The following is a 22,176-nucleotide window of genomic DNA, read 5'->3' on the forward strand; positions in this document are numbered from 1 at the left end:
TATATTTACTTGCTGGGGCGGAAATCAGCTTGGCACAGGACTTTGGTGTCAGTGTTTCGTCCTGAAGAGTTGACCAGGTGGAGGAGAGAGATTTAAAATTCTGCCCTCTCAGTCCTAAGGATTATTGAGCTGATTCTCTATTTGCAGCAGCCCCAAGGAAGATTTTTATAGTCTCCAGTCCCAGGGCAGCTCTGAGAGGGCACTGCCCACGAGGGGAGAGAGTACCTCCATAGGTGCAGGGCCAAATTCCCATGGCTAAGATAGTGCAGGAATAGAGTAGGTGCCTAATCAGTCCACGAATGAATGCATACACGCATGATGGGGAGGCGAGCTGGCCCTCCAGGATCGTGTAGCAAGGCCGTGACCCTGCAGGCGCTCCGTGACAGCTGCCTAATCTAAACCGATAGGGGGTCGAGGTAAACAGAGGTTTCCAGTTTCTTCTGGCCTCCAAGCAGTCCCAAGCCAGCGACTGCAGGCTGTCTGTCTCCCATTGGGCGTCCTTTGAGCATGTTCATGGGCTGATGTCTCCAGGGACACAAAGAGCTCGTGAGTGCTGACTAGGGAGACCAGCTGTGCCGAGCTCACTCATCTGACAAGAGGGCCCAGGAAATGCAAACGGCTCCCGCTCTAGAGTGCGCTCTCTGTATTCAGGCTCAGGCAGACCTGTCTTCCTCATGCAGGCAGCTAGTGTGAGCAGCCTCGGATCAGATCCCAGCTCGGCCTGTACCAGCTGTGGGTCTCAGGACTGGGTAGGAAGGCAATTCCGACCTGGCCGGTGGGGTTAAAACCTTATGAAAAAGATGCTTTGATGCCAGGAGGGATGGGTGTGACATGTTAAGTGTCTTCCAAATGATAGTGGAAGAAGTCCAGCCTAAGGACAGATATGAGCTCATAAATCAGAGTACCTGGGTTCAAATCCTGGTCTCATCTCTTATTAGCTGGGGATCTTGACAAGTTACTGAAATGCTTTCTGCCTCCGTTTTCTCATCTGGAATATGGGTGTTAAGGAGCCACCCATGGGCCACATCTGGCCTGCCACCTTCTTACACACCCTGAAGTCCCATCACCATGGCCCATGGGATTTGCTGGCACATACCCATCCTCATTCGATAAGGTCTCATCCACCACTGCTTTCAGGCTGGAGCATCAGAATCAAAGCCCTGCAGAGCCAAAATTATTTACTATCTGGTTCTTTATGGAAAGGTTTCCCTGATGGCTCAGTGGTAAAGAGTCCTCCTGTAGAGCAAGAGATGAGGGTTCGATCCCTGGATTGGGAAGATCCCGTGGAGAAGGAAATGGCAATCTACTCCAGTATTCTTGCTGGGAAAATCCCATGGAAGGGGAGTCTGGTAAGCTACAGTCCATGGGGTTGCAAAGAGTCAGACATGACTGAGTGACTAAGCATGCATGCTCTTTACAGAAAAACTTTGGAGATCCTTGACTGAGAAAATGGAGATAATAACAGTATTCACCTTAAAGAACTGTGTAAGGATTAAATGAGAGACTGTGAATAAATGACCTTGGACAGGACTTTGCATATTGTGTCAGCACTTTTCTGAGCTGAAAAGCATTTAGGTCATATTTTAAGACCCACAGTCTATCACCCTGGGATCCTTCTCCCAGCCTCTGGCAACCACTAATCTCCTTTCTGTCTCAATTGCTGTTGTTGTTCAGTTGCCCAGTCATGTCTGACTTTATGCGTCCACATGCTGCAGCACACCAGGCTTCCCTGTCCTTCGCCATCTCCTGGAGCTTGCTCAGACTCATGTTCATTGAGTCAGTGATGCCATCCAACCGTCTCGTCCTCTGTCATCCCCTTCTCCTCCTGCTTTCTGTCTTTCCCAGAATCAGGGTCTTTTCTAATGGGTCGGATCTTTATATCAGGTGGCCAAAGTATTGGAGCTTCAGCTTCAGCATCAGTTCTTCCAGTGAATATTGAGGGTTAATTTCCTTTAGGATTGACTGGTTAGGTCTCCTTCTGTCTACCATGGATTTGCCTCTTCTGGACATTTCATAGAAATGGAATCAAATATGTGTGGCCTTTTGTGTCTGACGTTTTTTTCACTTAGCATAATATTTTCAAGTTTCATTCATATGTGTCAGTGCTTCATGCCTTTTTCATGACTGGATAATATTCCATTGTATGTGCCACATTTTGTTTTTCTGTTCATCTCTTGATGTATTCTTGGGTTGTTTCCATCTTTTAACTATTGTGAATAATGCTGCTTTGGTATACAAACATCTGTTTGATACTCTGCTTTTCATTTCTTTGGGTATATACTCATGAACTGGAAAACCAGTTCATAAGGCGATTGCATTTTTTATTTCTGTTTTTAATTTTTCAGATTTTAGTTTTAAATTTTTGAGGAACTGCCATAATGTCTTCTGCAGTGGCCACAGCATTTTGCATTCCCACCAGCAAAACAGGTGTTTCCATTTCTGTACATCCTTGCTTGTTATTTTCTGTTTTTTAAAAATAGCCAGCCCAGTGGGTGAAAAGTGATATCTAATTGTGGTTTTTAAAAATCTATTTATTTTTAATTGGAGGATAATTGCTTTACAATATTGTTTTGGTTTCTGTCATACATCAGCATGAATCAGCCATAAGTATGCATTTGTCCGCTCCCTCTTGAACCTCCCTCTCACTTCCCACCCCATCCCGCCCCTCTAGGTCTAAATTGTGGTTTTGGTTTACATTAATTAGTAATGCTGAGCATATTTTCATGCATTTATTGCCTATTTGTATATCTGTGTCTATTTGAGTTGTAAGAGTATATTTTTTAATATATTCTTGATGTTAGTCACTTATCAGATGTGAATTGTGTCATATATACTTAACATTCTGTGCGTTGCTTTTTCACTATGTTGATAGTGTTTTTTGATGTCCAAAGGTTATTATATTTGATAAAGGTCCATTTAATCTTTTTGTTATTGTTGCCTGTGCTTTTGGTGTCAAAACCAAGAAATCATAGTTAAATTCAATGTCATGACTTTTCCCTCATTTTTTTCTTCTAAGGATTTTGTAGTTTTAGCTCTTCCATTTGTGTTTGGTCCATTTTTAGTAAATTTTTGTATTTGATGTAAGGGACCATCTTCATTCTCTCGCATGCTGGTAATTCCGTTTTCCCAACAAAATTTGTTGAAAAGACTATTCTTTTTCCACTGAATGGTCTTGGCCGCTTTGTTAAAAATCATTTGACTATACATGCAAGGGTTTATTTCTGGGATCTCCTTCCATTGGTCTATATGTCTGTCTTTATGCTAGTCCCTTGCTATTTTGACTGTTGTAGCTTTGTAGTAAGTTTTGAAATCAAGAAGTATGAGACTTTCAATTTTCTTTGAACAGTTTTTTTCCAACTGTCCTTTTTCAAGGTTCTTTTGGTGCTTGGAGTCCCTTGATATTCCATATGAATTTTAGTATGGAATTTTTTCAGTTTCTATAAAAGATGCCCTGAGGATTTGATAGGGGTTGCATTGACTCTGTAGATTGTGTTGGGTAGTATTGACTTCGTAACAAAGCCTTTCAGTCATGCATAGAGGGTGTCTCTCCATTCATTTGTGTCGTCTTTAATGTCTCTCAGCCATGTTTGCACTTTTCAGTGTACACATCTTCCACCTTCTTGCTTTAATCTTATTCCCTTTTCCTAGATAGTCCTAAGTATTTTCTTCTTCTTGATGCTATTATAAATGGAATTGTTTCCTTAATTTTCCTTTACTGGATTGTTCATTTTTAGTGTCTAGAAGCCCAACTTGTTTTTGTTGTTGGTTTTTTGGCTACACTGCAGCATAATAAAAGGATTATACACCATGACCAGTGGAATTTATTCTTGGAAGCAAGGATGGTTTAATATATGAAAATCAATGCATATAACAAACTGCATTAGCAGAATAAAGGTGGGAGAACACATGATCATCTCAGCTAATGAAGAAAAAGTATTTGACAAAATTCAACACTTCCATGAGAAAAACATTTAACAAATCAATAGAAGAAAAGTATCTAAACATAATAAAGGTCATATATAAACAACTCACAGTGAACATATTCAGTGGTGAGAAACTAAAAACTCTTAAGATCAGAGATAAGGCAAAGATGCCTAACTTTATCACTTCTATTCAGCATAGTATTGGAAGCACTAGCTAGCACAGTTAGTCAGGAAAAAAGAAATAAAAGACATGCAAATTGCAAACAAGAAGTAAAATTACTTCTGTTTGCAGATAAGCTCTTGTATATAGAAAACCCTAATAAGGGTGTTCTGGGCATGATACTGCTGGGACTTACATTGTGGATAGGCACAGCCCCATCCCCTTTCAGATGAATAGATGCATCTGTAGCCATGGGTGACTTTAGGCCAGTACTTTTTGTTAAAGAGTACTTCTCATATGAAATTTTATAACATATTAGTTGATTAAAATGTAGAAAATACAAGAATAGACCAAGATGGGGAAACAGTGGAAACAGTGGCTGACTTTATTTTTCTGGGCTCCAAAATCACTGCAGATGGTGATCGCAGCCATGAAATTAAAAGATGCTTACTCCTTGAAAGGAAAGTTATGACTAATCTAGACAACATATTAAAAAACAGAGACATTACTTTGTCAACAAAGGTCCATCTAGTCAAGGCTATGGCTTTTCCAGTGGTCATGTATGGATGTGAGAGTTGGACTGTAAAGAAAGCTGAGCGCCGAAGAATTGATGCTTTTGAACTGTGGTGTTGGAGAAGACTCTTGAGAGTCCCTTGGATTGCAAGGAGATCCAACCAGTCCATCCTAAAGGAGATCAGTCCTGGGTGTTCATTGGAAGGACTGATGTTGAAGCTGAAACTCCAATACTTTGGCCACCTAATGTGAAGAGCTGACTCATTAGAAAAGACCCTGATGCTGGGAAAGATTGAGGGCAGGAGGAGAAGGGGACAACAGAGGATGAGATGGCTGGATGGCATCACCGACTCAATGGACATGAGTTCGGGTAAACTCCAGGAGTTGGTGATGGACAGGGAGGCCTGGCGTGCTGCAGTTCATTGGGTCACAAAGAGTTGGACACGACTGAGCAACTGAACTGAACTGAAACCTTCTGTGGGTATTGATGTAATTTTTCCATTCTCTTTTCTAAACAGGCTATTTAGTAATATCCTAAGGCATTCAGACAATTGGTTTCTTTTTATTTATTGTTATTATTACATTTATTGAGGTAATCATTTTATTAATTAAACTTTATGCATTTCTATAAAAGCGCTAAGAATTAATGTTATAAGCTCCGTGTGACCCTACCACTGAGAAGCTGAAATGTGAAGCGTTAAGACCCGTGTAATGAAACCCAGTGTGAACCATGTCATGAAAGAGACATCATTTTTCTCTTTTACATCATATAAAAGGCACCAAGACATGAAACTTTTTAAACTAAAAGGACCGAAAAAAGCCATTTTCAAAAAAAAAAAAGAAGAAGAAAAACCAAACTCCATTTTGCCACATGTGAGAGTACAGTTGGGCAGAATTACAAAAAGTTGATAAACAGAACATCACTCTGACATAGGCTATGATTAACTCCAAATAAGGACTGCTGTTTCAAAAAGAGCTTCACATTTTGAAGTGTGGATTCCAGGATAGTCATCTTCTAAAGACACTTCATTGGGGCCCATATGCAAATTGTGAAATATTGTAGATTTAATCCTGGTGTAGAATGAAAAGTCAGTACATTTATTCATGCGAGTAAAACCAAAGCTAAACTCAGAGCTTCCCAGTAGCTGGCGCAGAATAATAATGATAATGGGAGATGTCTATTTTGAGATATTAGTGTGCCATCTTCTCTGTCTGCTGGCTTTCCAAATAAAGTCATATTCTTTGCCTCAAAGAAAATAAAAAGTAAAAAAATATGGGAAGTGCAAGGCGTCATGGAGGTCTCAAATTGCAGAAGAGGAAGCAAACCAGATTGGCAGAATGTTTCAGCTTTCCTAGTGCTGACCTGGGAGGGGAGGGGTCATGGGGGCCTTGTGTAAGGGCATTGTGTAAGGGACAGTTTCACTGAAAGATGCAGGAACCGCCCAGGTTTGACCACTTCTCATACTGGCTTTTGATACTGGCAGTGGGAGTGTTGATGAACTGTAATTTTGGGAAGGCATATTTTTGTAGGAAGCCTAAATAGCATGGTCTAAGTGTGATCTTTCTAGAGATTTCCTTTGCTAGATTCACCAAGTGCATATTAGTTGTTGTAGCTTTTGTATTGGACATGTCATTGGCTGTCTGATTACACTGGGGGGAGAAAAGATTAGTACCATTTTCAGATGAAGAAATTGAGGCATGGAGAAGGCATTAAGTAACTTACCTAGGTTCACATAGCTAATGAGGAAGCTGACTCAAAGGGCATCCCAGGTGGTGCTAGTGGTAAAGAACCTGCCTGTCAATACAGGAGACATAGAGACATGGGTTTGATCTCTGGGTGGGGAAAATCCCCTGGAGGAGGCCTTGGCAGCCCACTTTAGAGAGAATCCCATGGACAGAGGAGTCTGGCGGGCTACAGTCCAAAGGGTCCAAAGAGTTGAATAGGCCTGAGTGACTGAACGCACCCATGGCAGGACTTGAAGCCAAGCCTACCGCCTTTTCCTCTTCGGCTGCCCCTAGCAGAGGAGGACACAGCTGAGCCAGCCCTGCGACCTCTGTGTGTGAGGAGGCTTGTGGCTTGATACCTACCACCTCATCGGATCCTAAGGGTAGTTCTGGGGCGTCTGTAGTGTCGTCCCACTTTACAGAGAGGTAGGTCATTGCCAAGGCTGTGTAGTCAGTAGCTGGTGAAAACACTGGCCTGGGTTTGGTGGTGGGGCTTGAGGGCATGCAGGAAGTCAGTGAAATTGCACACAAACATTTGTTTGTATTTGCATTTTTCTGAGGGGTGAGAGGGTGGCTTTCATGGGGTCTCAAAATACAAGACAAAACAATAAAAAACCCTGAACCCCTGAGCTCAAGAAAGAAATCCTAGAAACAGCTCATAGAGACTGAGTCTCGTGTGTCGCCCGTCGAGGCCTGGATGACTCCGTCGCTCCTGTGGGCTCTGGGCCTGCCGTTCCCCCGTCTTACAGGCCGCGTACTCGTCAGTGACCTTGTGTGGTGGCTAAGCTGGCTTCTCTCCCACTGCCGCCTCTTGTGCCTCGGCTTTTTCTAGCGATGAGGAGGATTTGGGCCTCTCTTTTGTAGCGCTAAGCATTATTAAAAGGCAGAATGGTATGCTGAGCTTCGAGAGGTCGATGCCCGTGTCCAGGTCACTCTGACCCTGGGAACAAGCCTGGTTGGTTGGTGGTTGGTTCGGTGAACACACGAGTGAGTGAGTGAGTGAGTGAGTGGAAGAAAGAAGTGCCGCTTCTTCGTGTACTAGGCTGCAGCATGTTCACGCGTCTCTGATGACGTTTATTTGGGACGATAGTCACCGCAGTGGTAAAGAGTGGTCCTGGGCAGCGGGGTCAGGCCAAGCAGGACCAGAGTGGCTGTGGGAGCATCAGAGGCCCCGTCCTTCCTCCCTGGCAGGTGGTGGTGTGTGAGCGGGTGGCTCTTCCCTTGCCCGGCTCCCTCCCGTGGCCTGTAGCCTTGCCCAGCCTGTGGCAGGCCTGTCTGCTGCCCTGGGCTGAGGGAGGGCGCCACAGCCTTGCCGTCCGTGGCACACTTTCCTTTGGTGTCCCTGGCCCAGCTTAGCGCTCCCTGCTTGCCCTCCAGGGGTGGCCTGTCCCCTAAATATAGCTCAGAGGTGGGGTCCAGCTAAGAGGAAGCACATCAGCAGCCCCATCTTACAGTTGAGAAAACAGGCTCACACGGTTGAAATGACTTGCCCAAGGCCGCAACTAGTGAGCGGTGGGCTTGGGACTTGGGTCCAACCAGGCATCACTGCATCCTCATATTTACAGTGCCAGGAAGCCTCTGAAAAGTTGGCTACAAGTTAGAAGGTCTCGTCAAAACACTGAAGCAGCTCCTCCCTTCTATGGCCAGAGAGCTGGCTCTTGCCCAGTGAGGTCACGGCTGAGGTTTTCTTTTCTATTTAGAGCGACGGGCCTCCTTGAGCGCCCCTCAGGCACTGTGTCTGCCCCTGCCGAGCTGGGTCAGAGGGCCCAGCAGCAGCCAGGAGCTGGAGGAGATGCTGGGAGTGCCTTGAAGTTTGTGTCACTTTCTGCCTTCCCCACCCATCTCTACTTACACTTTAAAAAAAAAGAGAAAGCATCTTCCCGTTTTTGATAGGAGCCCGGAGTGGGCCAGAAAGAGTGAAGATGGCAGTAGACCAGGGGGTAGGGCCTGTGTCAGCACGCCTGGCACTTGTGACTCTAATTGGCTTTTTCCATTTGCTGCACTGGGCTGGGACCCCCTTGAAGGCCTGTATCAGGTGGTTCTCCCAGGGCCTTTTACCTGTTGGGTGTGTGTTGAGTAAATGAATGAATCACCCGGAGATTAGGAAAACCTGCTTTCCATTCAGGAGCATTAGATAACCTGTGAGGCCTTGGTCAGTGACGGCTTCTTTCTGGACTTTGATTCCTCTACCTGAGCTGGGCTTCAAGGACCTGATGCTCCGATACTGCAGGCTCTGGGTGATGGAGAAGAGTCAGCAGACAGGTGCTGGCGTCCAGGAGGCCTTGGCCAGCTTGTGTGTGAGTGGGAGTGTCCTCTGAGACTCGGCTTTGGATTGTAAGAAGCAGGGTGGCTGGCAGGTGGGGGTGAGTGAACAGACAGGGCTGATCTGAGGAGAGGGGCAGGATGCAGGCTTGGCTGAAAAGGCTGTTCACTAAAGCTGCAGGTTTCCATGACTTGTTTTTTTCCCCTTGAAAAATGAAGTGCCCAAGTAACTCCTGGGTGTGAGAGCCTCCTGTAAGAACTGAGGTCAGGTTTCAGGGATGTGGGGGCAGACTGGACAAACCCCTGGGCAGGAGAGAGAGGGGCCGAAGAGCAAACACATCAGGTGCTGGCAGACGTATCTGATCAGGGCAGGCCCTGGAGGGGCTCCCGATTTGTGGACTGGGCACTGCTGCTCATATTACTTTGCCTTGTATTTTCTGCAGATTATGATCGAGTTCTGTCCTGGGGGAGCTGTGGATGCCATCATGCTGGGTGAGTTTTTTTTTTTTTTTTTGGCCTCTGTGAGTGGCTTGCAGGATCTTAGTTCCCTAACTAGGGATCGAGCCTGTGTCCCCTGCGGTGGAAGCATGGAGTCCTAACCACTGGACAGCCGGGAAGCCCGTGGGTGAGTCCTCCTTGATGCAGGACAGCGGTGCTGGGGTCGGCTCTGGTGAGCACTGGGATCCATCACTTCCCCGCCCCAGTAATGCCTGTGGCCTGTTTGAGTACCTTCCCTCTCTGTCCGCATCTGGGAGCAGGGGTTGGGTTACTGGAGAGGATGCAGGATACTCAGAAGACCAGAACTTCTCTTTCAAAGAGCCATATGTCCTTGAGTGGATCACTGGCTCCCTCCAGCAGTCTGGATGTCAGACAGGTGTTCTGCCCCCTTCCGAACCCCGCAGCACTTGTAGGAGGTGAAAATAAGACCCCTGGGGGAGGTTCTTTGAAAAGCGGGGATCTCCACTTTTCTCTCTCAGTTCTCCGGATGGAACTAACTGGTCCAGCCCCAGGCGGCTTGCTGTCTGCTGGTGGCAGCAGTTAAAGAAACAGTGCCGTTGCTGTTGTAGAAAGCGCGGTGGGTAAGAGAAGCTGGGGTGGGGCGGGCTGGCCTAGTGAGAGCCGGGGAGCAGCTGCAGCTCTGTGGTCAGGGGCTGACTCTCCCGCAGATGCCCGCCCTGCTCGGGGGCCTTTCTGCCGTAGGTGGTCTCCCATCGCCTTGCAGAGGTGTGCAGAGGATGAGCCCGGGCTGGGGGCACTGGGCTGGGCCCTTTACAGCATGGGGGGGCATGCGTCTGGCGCGTCGCCGTATGGCCGCTTCAGTTTGTCAACACCAGTGCTTGCTGTGATCCTGCTGGCCGTGACTTGCTAGCTGTTACACATTTTTGGCCCTTAGCCCTCCTGCAGAGCAGAAGGATGAGGCGCAGGTGGGGATGTGGTTTCAAAGGGGACTTAGGCTCATCTGCAATGTTGCAACTTTTTTTTATTAGGAAGAAAATATTCATGTACTGCTGTGTAATCAAAAATTCATCTTAAAAATTCACCATACTGTGTGATTCCAATTATATGCCTTTTTAGAAAAAAGATGAAGCTGTAGGAACAGATCTAATTACTGATTGCTTCGCAACTGGAGTTGGGGGGGTGAAAGGGGGACAGAGGGGAACTTTGGGGAATGATGGAAGTGTGTATTCTGTGTCTGAACTGTGGTACTGTTGGTGTGACTAAATGCATTTGCCAAAATTCACAGAACTGTACACCCAAAAAGGTGAATTTTACTGCATATAAGTTATATCTCAATAAACTGGACTTTAAAAATGAGTCATAGGGACTTTCCTGGCCATCTAGTGCTTAAGACTTCACCTTCCGGTCAGGTTCAGTCCCTGGTTGAGGAGTCAAGATCCCACATGGCTCCTGGCCTAAAAAACTGAAACATAAAACAAGCAGTACTGTAGCAAATTTAATAACAAGGCTTTAAAAAATGGTCCACATCAAAACAAAAAAAAATTTTTTTAATTGTGTTATGTCTGTCTACCTCTTTAGATTATTATAAATCTTTCATGAAATAACGCACCCAACATTTTATCCTTGTGCTGGTGTATTGTAAAGGCTCAAAAAATGGTGGCATTGAGGTTATCATCCACCTCCTCATCACTTTGATTTTTCCTGTTTCATCTATATAAGTAAGTCAGACATGAGCCAGGTATACTTTTGACATTTAGAAATTTGCTACAGACAATCCAGCATAATCTCAGGACCAGTGTAATAGTAATAACCTTTTCTTGATTGTGCTCCATGCTGAGACATTTACATGCTTTATCTCTGGAGCCCTGCCTTCATGTCATCCTCATTCCATTTTACAGACCAATAATGAAGATGCAGGGAGATAGAGTGACTTGCCAGAAATCACACGGCCAGTAAGAGGCAGTGCCCAAGTTCAGGCACAGTCTGTGTGGCCCTGAAGTCCTCACAGACTCTGAGCTTGGACCCCAGCTGGGGGAGATGCAGGGGTCGAGGACGAGGCTGACGGGAAGGAGTTATGGACCCAGAAAGACCCCGGGTTCAGGAGCCCTGCTCTGGAGCTGGGCTTCCCAGGACACTGCAGGCAGCGCCTCCACCCTGGCTGGCACATTTGTTTTTACTGAGCCTGAGGGATCTGACCTTGGGGATTCCTCCGGGCGCTGCAGGGGAACCTGGAAGCCCCAACCAGAGGGCGGCCTCAATGCAGTGCCCTTGCCCACCAGCCTGGGAACCTTCAGCCTGAGGGCCGAGCAGGCAGGACTGCGGGGCTGACCTCAGCCCAGGGAACTTGGGCAGGAGCAAGAACTAAATAATCACAGACTGCTCTGGTCCATCTTGGGTGGCCCTGCACCATGGGTCATGGTGGAAAGTTTGACAAAACGTGGTCCACCGGGGAAAGGGAATGGCAACTACTTCAGTATTCTTGCCTTGAGAACCCCATGAACAGCATGAAAAGGCAAAAAGATAGGACACTGAAAGATGAACCCCCAGGTCGGTAGGTGCCCAGTATGCCTGGAGATCAGTGGGGAAATAACTCCAGAAAGAATGAAGGGATGGAGCCAAAGCAAAAACATCGCCCAGTTGTGGATGTGACTGGTGATAGAAGTAAAGTCCAATGCTGTAAAGAGCAATATTGCATAGGAACCTGGGATGTTAGGTCCATGAATCAAGGCAAATTGGAAGTGGTCAAACAGGAGATGGCAAGAGTGTAAACATCGATGTTTTAGGTATCAGTGAACTAAAATGGACTGGAATGGGTGAATTTAACTCAGATGACCATTATATCTACTACTGTGGGCAGGAATCCCTTAGAAGAAATGGAGTAGCCATCATAGTCAACAAAAGAGTCCAAAATGCAGTACTTGGATGCAATCTCAAAGACGATAGAATGATCTCTGTTCGTTTTCAAGGCAAATCATTCAATATCACAGTAGTCCAAGTCTGTGGCCTGACAGGTAATGCTGAAGAAGCTGAAGTTGAGTGGTTCTATGAAGACCTACAAGACCTACTAGAACTAACACCCAAAAAAGATGTCCTTTTCATTATAGGGGACTGGAATGCAAAAGTAGGAAGTTGAGAGATACCTGGAGTAACAGGCAAATTTGGCCTTGGAGTACAAAACGAAGCAGGGGAAAGGCTAATAGAGTTTTGTCAAGCAAACGCACTGGTCACAGCAAACACCCTCTTCCAGCAACACAAGAGAAGACTACACATGGACATCAACATATGATCAATACCGAAACCAGGTTGATAATATTCTTTGCAGCCAAAGATGGAGAAGCTCTATACAGTCAGCAAAAACAAGACTGGGAGCTGACTGTGGCTCAGATCATGAACTCCTTATTGCCAAATTCAGACTTAAACTGAAGAAAGTAGGGAAAGCCACTAGATCATTCAGGTATGACCTAAATCAAATCCCTTATGATTATACAATGGAAGTGAGAAATAGAGTCAAGGGATTAGATCTGATAGAGTGCATGAAGAACGATGGACAGAGGTTCATGACATTGTACAGGAGGCACTGATCAAGACCATCCCCAAGAAAAAGAAATGCAAAAAGGCAAAATGGTTGTCTGAGGAGGCCTTACAAATATCTGAGAAAAGAAGAGAAGCTAAAGGCAAAGGAGAAAAGGAAAGATATACCCATTTGAATGTGGAGTTCCAAAGAATAGCAAGGAGAGATAGGAAGGCCTTCCTCAGCGATCAGTGCAAAGAAATAGAGGAAAACAACAGAATGGGAAAGACTAGAGATCTCTTCAAGAAAATTAGAGATACCAAGGGAACATTTCATGCAAAGATGGGCACAATAAAGGACAGAAATGGTATAGACCTAACAGAAGCAGAAGATATTAAGAAGAGGTGGCAAAAATACACAGAAGAACTGTACAAAAAAGATCTTCATGACCCAGATAATCACAATGGTGTGATCACTCACCTAGAGCCAGAATCCTGGAATGTGAAGTCAGGTGGGCCTTAGAAAGCATCACTACGAACAAAGCTGGTGGAGGTGATGGAATTCCAGTTGAGCTATTTCAAATCCTAAAAGATGATGCTGTGAAAGTGCTGCATTCAATATGCCAGCAAATTTAGAAAAGTCAGCAATGGCCACAGGACTGGAAAAGGTCAGTTTTCATTCCAATCCCAAAGAAAGGCAATGCCAAAGAATGCTCAAAGTACTGCACAATTGCACTCATCTCACATGCTAGCAAAGTAATGTTCAAAATTCTCCTAGCCAGGCTTTAGCAGTACATGAATCATGAACTTCCAGATGTTGGATTTAGAAAAGGCAGAGGAACCAGAGATCAAACTGCCAACATCCTTTGGATCATCAGTAAAGCAAGAGAGTTCCAGAAAAAGCATCTGCTTCTACTTTATTGACTACACCAAAGCCTTTGACTGTGTGGATCACAACAAACTGGAAATTTCTTAAAGAGATGGAAATACCAGACCACCTGACCTGCCTCCTGAGAAATCTGTATGCAAGTCAGGAAGCAACAGTTAGAACTGTACATGGAACAACAGACTGGTTCCAAATAGGAAAAGGAGTATGTCAAGGCTGTATACTGTCACCCTGCTTATTTAACTTCTGTGCAGAGTACATCATGCGAAATGCAGGGCTGGATGAAGCACAAGCTGGAATCAAGATTGCCGGGAGAAATATCAATAACCTCAGATACGCAGATGACACCACCCTTATGGCAGAAAGTGAAGAGGACCTAAAGAGAATGTTGATGAAAGTGAAAGAGGAGAGTGAAGAAGTTGGCTTAAAGCTCAACATTCAGAAAACTAAGATCATGACATCTGGTCCCATCACTTCATGGGAAATAGGTGGGGAAATGATGGAAACAGTGACAGACTTTATTTTCTTGGGCTCCAAAATCACTGCAGATGGTGACTGCAGCCATGAAATTAAAAGACGCTTGCTCCTTGGAAGAAAAGCTATGACCAACTATTAAAAAGCAGAGACATTACTTTGCCAACAAAGGTCTGTCTAGTCAAAGCTGTGGTTTCTCCAGTAGTCATATATGGACGTGAGAGTTGGACTATAAAGGAAGCTGAGTGCCGAAGAATTGATGCTTTTGAAGTATGGTATTGGAGTGACTCTTAGAGTCCCTTGGACTGCAAGGAGATCCAAGCAGTCCATCCTAAAGGAGATCAGTCCTGAATATTCTTTGGAAGGACTGATGCTAAAGCTGAAACTCCAATACTTTGGCCACCTGATGTGAAGAGCTGAATCATTGGAAGGACCCTGATGCTGGGAAAGATTGATGGCAGGAGGAGAAGGGGTGAAAGAGGATGAGATGGTTGGATGGCATCACCAACTCAGTAGACTTGAGTTTGAGCAAAGCTTCGGGAGTTGGTGATGAACATGGAAGCCTGGCATGCTGCAGTCCATGGAGTCGCAAAGGGTCGGACTCAACTGAGCGACTGAACTGAATTGCCCTGATGGTTCAGCAGTGTAGACTCCAGGCTTCCAATGCAGAAGCCTGGGTTTCTATGATTCCACTTGCCCCTTGACATGCCCAAAAAATTGAAAAAAGAAATAAATAGTCACGATGGCTAACAGAGCAATGAGCATGGATGTCACCCTTGACTCTTCTCAAGCCCTTCCTCCCACTGCACCCTCTCGGTCACACACCCTGTCATTCTCACCTCCCTGACCCAAGTCCAGAATCCTTCCTCTGTGAAGCCTTGGCCGCCACGTAGCCCTTCTGGACCACTGTGTGGCTGCCCGCTAAGCCCCCTACCAACTCTCGTTCCCCTGCAAGCTCTTCACTTGCTGTGCCAGGAGGAATGTTTTAATGCGAAGCTCGGGTTGTATCTCTGTCCCTCTCAGAACCTCTCCTGGACTGCCCATTGTGTTTCAAAGGAAACGCAGCCTCCACATCTCCTGCCGACCTGTAACCTCCACTTCTGCATGCGGGGAGGGGAGGGTCCTTTGCACTTGCTGCTCCCCTTGCAGGGACACTCTTGTTTGCGCTCCCCACCTGCTCAGAGAAGACAGCCCTGCCATCTCCCAGCGGACACTGTGTTGTATGTAGAGAGTGTGTGTGTGTGTTGTGTGTGTATGTGCGTGCATGTGCGTCCACGGCCCCAGCTAACGCCCCAGAGGCTTTTGGCGATGGCCCCTCTCCTCCGCGTCTCGAGCCCCACCAGCACCACCTGCTGCCGCCTCCAGGCCGTTCCTTTGGTTGGCTCCTGGAGTGCCCTGGCGCCAGCTCTGCTCCTCTCACACGTCTGTTCTTCCTTCAGCACACCGCTTGAATGCCTCTTCCTCTGGGGAGCCTCCTGATTCCCCAGGCAGAAGGGGTTGCTGCCCTCCCTCGCCCCCAGGCCCACTGTGTTCCCAGCATTGCTTGTCATTTCCATGCCTCTCTGAGACCCTGCACCCAGCGTGGAGCCTGACACTCAGGACCTGCTCGTGGAACGGATCTCTGCCCCTCAGAGGGGTTGTGTTTGCGAACCTGAGCTCTGGAGCCCAGCTGGCTGTTTTCAGTCTCAGATCTGTGACCCCTACTGTGTGACCTTGAGCAAGTGCTTTGACTTCTCTGAGCATCAGTCCCCTCACCTGTGAGATGGGGTAAGAGCTGTGCCTGTCCGCGGGTTTACTGTGAGCCCAGAGCAGGTAACACGGAAAGTGCTCGGAAGTGTCCGTGGGGTACAGTAGGGGCTCAACGCACATTGGTGGCTGGTGTATGTCTTGTACCTTGCAGGAGCCTGGCTTGGAGTTGCCTGCATTGAATGCTTGCTAAACTGACATGTTCTCCTCTCTGTTTCCAGAGCTGGACAGAGGCCTCACTGAGCCCCAGATTCAGGTGGTTTGCCGCCAGATGCTCGAAGCCCTCACCTTCCTGCACGGCAAGAAGATCATCCACCGGGATCTGAAAGCTGGCAATGTGCTCATGACCCTCGAGGGGGACATCCGGCTGGGTAAGGGGCGTCTAGGGCGAGGTGGGAAGGCAGAGCCCCACGCCGCCCACCTGAGATTTTGGCCCAGCCTCTGTGGACAGGAGGGAGCATGAGTCCGCACTCCCATGGGATGCTGAGGTCCTTCCGGGTCTGTCCCTGTCCACCGGGGCACGGTTGCCATCGTGGCTGCATCTCCCCAGGGTTCTCAACTGAGGGAGAGTTTATCCCCCAGGGACATTGGCAGTGTCTGGAGACATCTCTGATTGTCACAACTAGGCATGGGGAGAGACCCCTGGAGCTGGTCTGTAGAGGTGATGGCTGCCCAACACCCTGTAGCGCACACACGGCCCCTCACTGCCAACAGTGAGCTCGTCCCCGGGCTGGCGGCGCCTCAAGGGGGCAGTGGTCCCACCCCTTTTGCTCTTGCCTCCCATAGATAGAATTTGAGGGAAAGTGACAGATGGAGGTCCATTTGCAGGTGGAAAACAGTACCTCACGGGCATATATTGAAACCTTACTTTTTTTCATTATGACTCCCCTCTCTTTGTTTTTTTTCCCCAACTGTGGTAAAATATACATAGGGTTACCAGATGACACAGCAGTAAAGAATCCACCTGCCAAGGCAGGAGACGTGGGCTCGACCCCTGGGTCAGGAAAATCCCCTGGAGGAGGAAATGGCAACCCACACCAGTACTCTTGCCTGGAGAATCCCATGGACAGAGGGGCCTGGTGGGCTACAGTCCATGGGGTCGCACAGAGTTGGACCCCACTGAACAACTGAGCACACACACAGAATATACATAACTTAAAATTTGTCATCTTAGCTGTTTGTCGGTGTCTAGTTCAGGGGCATGAAATGCATTCACACTGCTGCGCGGCCGTCACCATCATGCATCTCCGGGACTTTGTCACCTGCCCGAGCCGTGCCCATCACACACGTCCCTCCCTCCTCTCTGACCCGGCTCCTGGCAGCCGCCGTTCTCCTCCAGGTCTCTCTGAATACGACTGCTCTACAAGTGTGATCACTGGTGTGTTCGTGACGGGCTTATTTCTCTTAGCACAATGTCCTCAAGGTCCGTCCATGTGGTAGCCTGTGTCAGAACTTCTTTTTATTTTTAATAAGTTTTTAAACCAAAATAACACATGTCTGTGCCCTCTGCTTTTGCCACCTCCTTTCCCTGTCCCCACCCCCCGAGACAATAGCTTTTAACGCTTCTTGCATCTACTCCTTCATTGTTATATAAATGCCTATAATGCTATTTTTTAAAGTAATGATTTTTGTTGTTTGATGAAAAAGCTATGTATGTTTGTTATAGAAAATTCACATAGTACAGGAAGGTTTAAAGGGAACGTCAGCAAGTGCCTGCCGTCTCATCCTCCAGACCTCAGCCCTGAGGGTCATCCCAGATACCTCTGCCTGCATCTTTGTCCGTAGAAGGATGTGCAGATAGAGAGGATTTAGGGGGTGATATTAACCATAGAGAGATGGTAATCTCTTGTTAATCGTTTGACTACATTCAACTCTCCTTTCTACTAGCATCCTCCTCTGATATTAAATAGCTCATTCATCTGCACCCGCTCCTCAGCGCTGACCTTCCAGCACAGAAGTGTCATGTGTGGTTTCTCTAGCAGCTCCCCCGTCTCCGTCTGTCTTCGTTTTTGGCTGTGCTGGGTCTTAGTTGTGGCACACGGATCTTTGTTGCGGTGTGTGGGCTCCTCTCTGATTGGGTTGCACAGGCCACAGGGCGTGCAACTCAGTAGTTGGAGTGCTCCGGCTTAGTTGCCCTGGGTTATATGAAATCTTAGTTCCCTGAGTAGGGGTTGAACTCATGTTCCCTGCATTGGAAGGCAGATTCTTAATCACTGGACCACCAGGGAAGTCCCTACCTTTGTCTCTTTAAGGAACATTTTAGTTACGTCCACAAGACATCGCACCACCACTGAGCCCCTGTGATAGAGAACCGCAGCAATAATCAGGAGCATTGGCACAGAGATGGCACGGCTCCTCCATCCCCTCTTTGAGGACTCTGAAGCTCAGAGACGGGAGGGCCTGCCACAGACCTGCTGAGGAGAGCCAGGGCCGAGCCCAGGCCACTGCTCACCTCCCGGCTCCCCCACCTCCGCGAGTGCCAGGAGCCGACAGCTGAAGGCCTTACACGAGTGATGCAAGACCAGTGGGTTCTCAGAATTCTGAACCTCAGCTTGCTGGGTACATCCTGTGGGGTTTCTGTCTGTGGAGGGGCTGAAGAACCTGCATTTCTAATAAGCTCCCAGCTGATGCTGCTGATCTGAGGGACCACACTTTGAGAACCACAGCTCTGTACCCTCAGGAACCAAAGCCTGAGGTGGCAGCATCAGCAACATTGCCTGGGAGCTTGTTAGAAGTGCTCTGTCCCCCAGAGGGTGGGGTTGGTGCTGTCTTGAAGTGAGCCGTGTGAGAGGGCTTCTATACCCAGGCATGAGCGAGGCCACAGCCCGTTCTGTTCCTGAAGACAAGGCTCCCTGGGACCCTGAGGCCCAGCCGCCATCTGCTGTGGCTGTGTTTCCTCCTGTTTGAGCCTCTTAGCTGGAGAGGTTAAGAGCTTGCCCCCTGGAGCCTGAGAATGTCTGTGTGCTTAGTCACTCAGTCGTGTCCAACACCTTGCAACCCCATGGACCATAGCCCGCCAGGCTCCTCTCTCCATGGGATTCTCCAGGCGAGAATACTGGGGTGCATTGCCATGCCCTCCTCCAGGGGGCCTTCCCGACCCAGGGATCGATCCCAGGTCCTCCCTCATTGCAGGCGAGTTCTTGACTGTCTGAGCCGCGAGGGAAGCCCAGGGAGCCTAAGAGATCTGGGTTCAGATCCCAAGTCTGCACCCAGCTCTTTGACCCTGGATATACATGTCACCTCACCTGCTGCCTTTCGACTTTCTCATCTGTATAACTGGAGCGAAGGCTCATCCAGAGCTTTGTGATACTGATTTTAAGAAGATACATAGAGTAAGCTCTCCAGAAAAGCCAGCTGTGATTACTGTTGTTTTGTTAAGTGTCTGGTGTGTGCTAATCCCTGTCCGGTGCTGGGCTCTGGGGACAGCAGGACAGAGACCCCAGTCCTCCTCCTGCAGGGTTCCCAGGCTGGTGGGGAGACACGGGAGTGTCGGGCCTGGGGAAGGAGCCGGTGCTGGGGTGGGGTGTAGGGAAGGGTAGTTTGTTCCCCTAGCTGGGCCTGAGGGTGGGTGTTTAGAAGACACTTGGTGAGAGGATAGTGTGCGCTGAGTTGTGAAAAGGCAGGTGGGTACTTGCCAGTAAGCCAGCTTGGGCAGAGAGGTCTAGCCTTGTGGGCAGAGGCACTGAGTAAGGCCCAGTAGGGTATTCTGGGGGGAGTGATACTAAAAATAATAACACATACATGTTGGGTCTGTGAAGGATCATCTAGATGCCAACCAGTAGACAAAGTGCTTTCTAGGTGTCATCTCATTTACTCAGCACTCCAGTGGACACTTGGGAGAGGGGAGGGGACTGTACCCATCATGGTGTGGCGCCGAAGCCCACACTAGCATGGGATGCTCAGGATCGGTCCGTGGAGGGGAGAAGCCGCAGAGTTTGGACTCGGGTCCCTCTGGCTCCGGCTCTGTCAAAGGTGGAGGGAAGGCAGGGAAGGGCCATGTTAAGCAGTCTTGGGATAGGAGAGTCTCATGATGTGCCCTGGGGAATTCAAGGCAAACCTTCGGCTCAGTCTTCAGGAACACGTCAGTCAGAGAAGGCAGGGCCCAGAGAGCCTGGGTCTGCAGCAGCCGAGAGGCTCACCAGTGGGGAAGCTCAGGGTGGAGACAGCAGGCTAGGATGTGCTCAGTGGGGTCTCAGTTCCCATGCTGTTTCCCCTGCCACGACCCCACAGTCCGGGGGTGGGGACAGACTCCAGAATCCCACCTGGAACCCAGCAGAGATGGGATGGAAGCAGATGGGGGCATCAGCTTTCCCAGTGACTTGGCAGATGCCGTTGAGAAAACCAGGAAGTCAGCTAAGGAGGAAGAACAGCTCAGGGAGAGTTGAATGTGCGAGTATTTACACAGTTACCGCTGGGCCCTGGGAGCTGTGGTGTGGACGCCTGCTAAGACCTAATATTCTGTTTTGGAAAATCATCTTTCCCCCTGGGGCCTGGAATCTGCAGCCTGGCAAGCAGTGGAGGAAGCTTGGGAGGTGGGGTGGCAGTCTGTCTGCCTCTTCCTAGGTCCCTGGGACTTTCTGGGGCCCCTGGAGGCACCCCCACCCCCCTGCATGACGTTATGCAACCCAAGGCTGCGTTAGAGAATTGCTCAGCAGCTCTATCTCCCAGGCAAGGATGTCGCCTCACTGGAGACACTGTGCTTCTCAACGGAATGGGAATAGATGGAAAACAGCACAGTGAACTGAGCAAAGTGTGGGCCCTAGACACAGACAAGCCTGGTTCAGATCCTGATTCTGCCACTTCTGAGCTGAATAAGCACATTTAACCATTCAGGCCTCAGTCTTTTCATCTGTGCAATGGGTGTAACAACAGAATGGCCCTGCAGCGTTGTTGTGACCTGTGAGCTAAAGCACAAAGTGACTATCACAGGGAAGCTAAGGGTTCTGTTCCTCTTGCTGCTAGGCATTTGGTTTCTTCCTCGTGTTAAGTGTTTACTTCTGTCTAGGATTTCAAACTTCCTCTGAGATTCACGGGATAGTTGCCAAGCAGAGCAGGCATTCCAGCTCTGGGTGGGTGTGAAGAAGTTCTCCCTGGCTGATGGGGATTCATTTGTGCAGAGAGAGAAAGGAAGAGTGTCTGCTCTCCGAGACAGTTGGGATATAAAGTGGGATAAGGACTCTGAGGTCCAGAGATCCGTGTTCTTGTCCTAAATCTGTCCTCGGCCTTGTCCTTGGCCTTTTGAACTATAGTGTCAGACAGAGTGGGCTAATAGTTCTTACCTCATGAATTGGTATGATGATTTAATGACACACTACATGCAAAGCATCTATAGGTGCCCAGCCCATCAGAGAGGCTTGTCATATGTTGAGTTTTTTCCTGGGCTGAGGAATGACTCAGTGTTGTCGTGAGGAGAAATAGTCTTCATTCTCCAGAGAATTCCTGTTCCTCTCCCCAGAGGTGCTTCTCTGAAGATGGGTGGGGAATTTCACAACTTTTTGGGTCTTTCAAGTTCCAAGATGAGGTCTGAACTGCCCTAAAAATCCAAGTGCCTGACACAGAGCCTGATGCATAGTAGGTGCTCAGTAAGTAGTAGAATCTAACATTGCCATTACTTTAGCAGCTTACGACACTGCAGGATCCCTAATTCCCCAGAACCCCCTGAAAAAAATTCAGGAGCCCTAGCAGGTGGACCTGGCAGAAACCAGTCACCTGCCTCTCACCCCTACCTGGACCCTAACCCCAAATCCCTTTTTGCTCCAGCAGGCTGGAGTCCTGGTTCCTTTATGATGGCTTCCAGGCACTGAGCCAGTGTTTAATATGTAACTCACTGAGCCCTCACAGACTACTGCTGACATTCTACAGAGGAAGGATCTGGCACCTAGAGAGGTTAATTAACTTACCCAGGATCGCAAGCTAGTCTGAGGAACAACTGGCTTCAGAGCCGAAGTGTTTAACTACCACCCTCCTTAGACTCCTTTGGTGGCAGATGATAGAAGCTGGTCTCATGTGACTTAAGGCAGACAGGATAATGTGTGTATAGGGTATACGGAACCTTGTTGGGACAGATACGAGTTGTATGTTTGCAGCTGGAAGATGTGCAGTTGGACCCTGGGAAACAGTGCTTCCCTGAATGTCTCTGGTTTCTGCCTTTCTGAGCATGTTGGTTAGGTCTCAGTGCAAGCCCCCACACACGGCTCTGGCTAAGTCTTCACTTTTCCCAGCATCACCTCCTGCAGGGTGAGCTGAGCCATAGCATTTCACATCTCAGAGTCAGTAATCCCAGTGAAGAGCTCTGATGGGCCCAGCGTGGCTCAGATGCAGATTCCTGGTCCAACTGAGGAGGCCTAGCAAGCAGGCTTCTCTGATTGGCCCAGCTTCTAGAATGGGGCCGGCATATGTATCAATGTGACAGTCCCCCTTGTCGTCACGAACAGTGTGATTGTGGGTGGGGGAGATGGTTTTCCAGAAGGAGAAAAGATTTGAAGTTGCCAGAAAAACAGCTGCTGTCTACTCTAGAC

At 48.1% G+C, this 22,176-nt stretch overlaps 1 protein-coding gene across 1 annotated transcript in view; it reads left to right on the forward strand.

Annotated features, from left to right (window-relative positions):
- STK10 (serine/threonine kinase 10) overlaps nucleotides 1-22,176 on the forward strand; it is a 119,675-nt gene that overhangs the window by 43,776 nt on the left and 53,723 nt on the right. Inside the window, exons 3-4 of the mRNA XM_020870265.2 lie at nucleotides 9,027-9,075; nucleotides 15,880-16,029. Coding sequence (XP_020725924.2) covers nucleotides 9,027-9,075; nucleotides 15,880-16,029 — 199 coding nt within the window. The remainder of the gene's footprint in view (nucleotides 1-9,026; nucleotides 9,076-15,879; nucleotides 16,030-22,176) is intronic.

Source organism: Odocoileus virginianus, chromosome 14, assembly GCF_023699985.2.
Source record: "Odocoileus virginianus isolate 20LAN1187 ecotype Illinois chromosome 14, Ovbor_1.2, whole genome shotgun sequence".
Classification (NCBI taxonomy): Eukaryota; Metazoa; Chordata; class Mammalia; order Artiodactyla; family Cervidae; genus Odocoileus; species Odocoileus virginianus.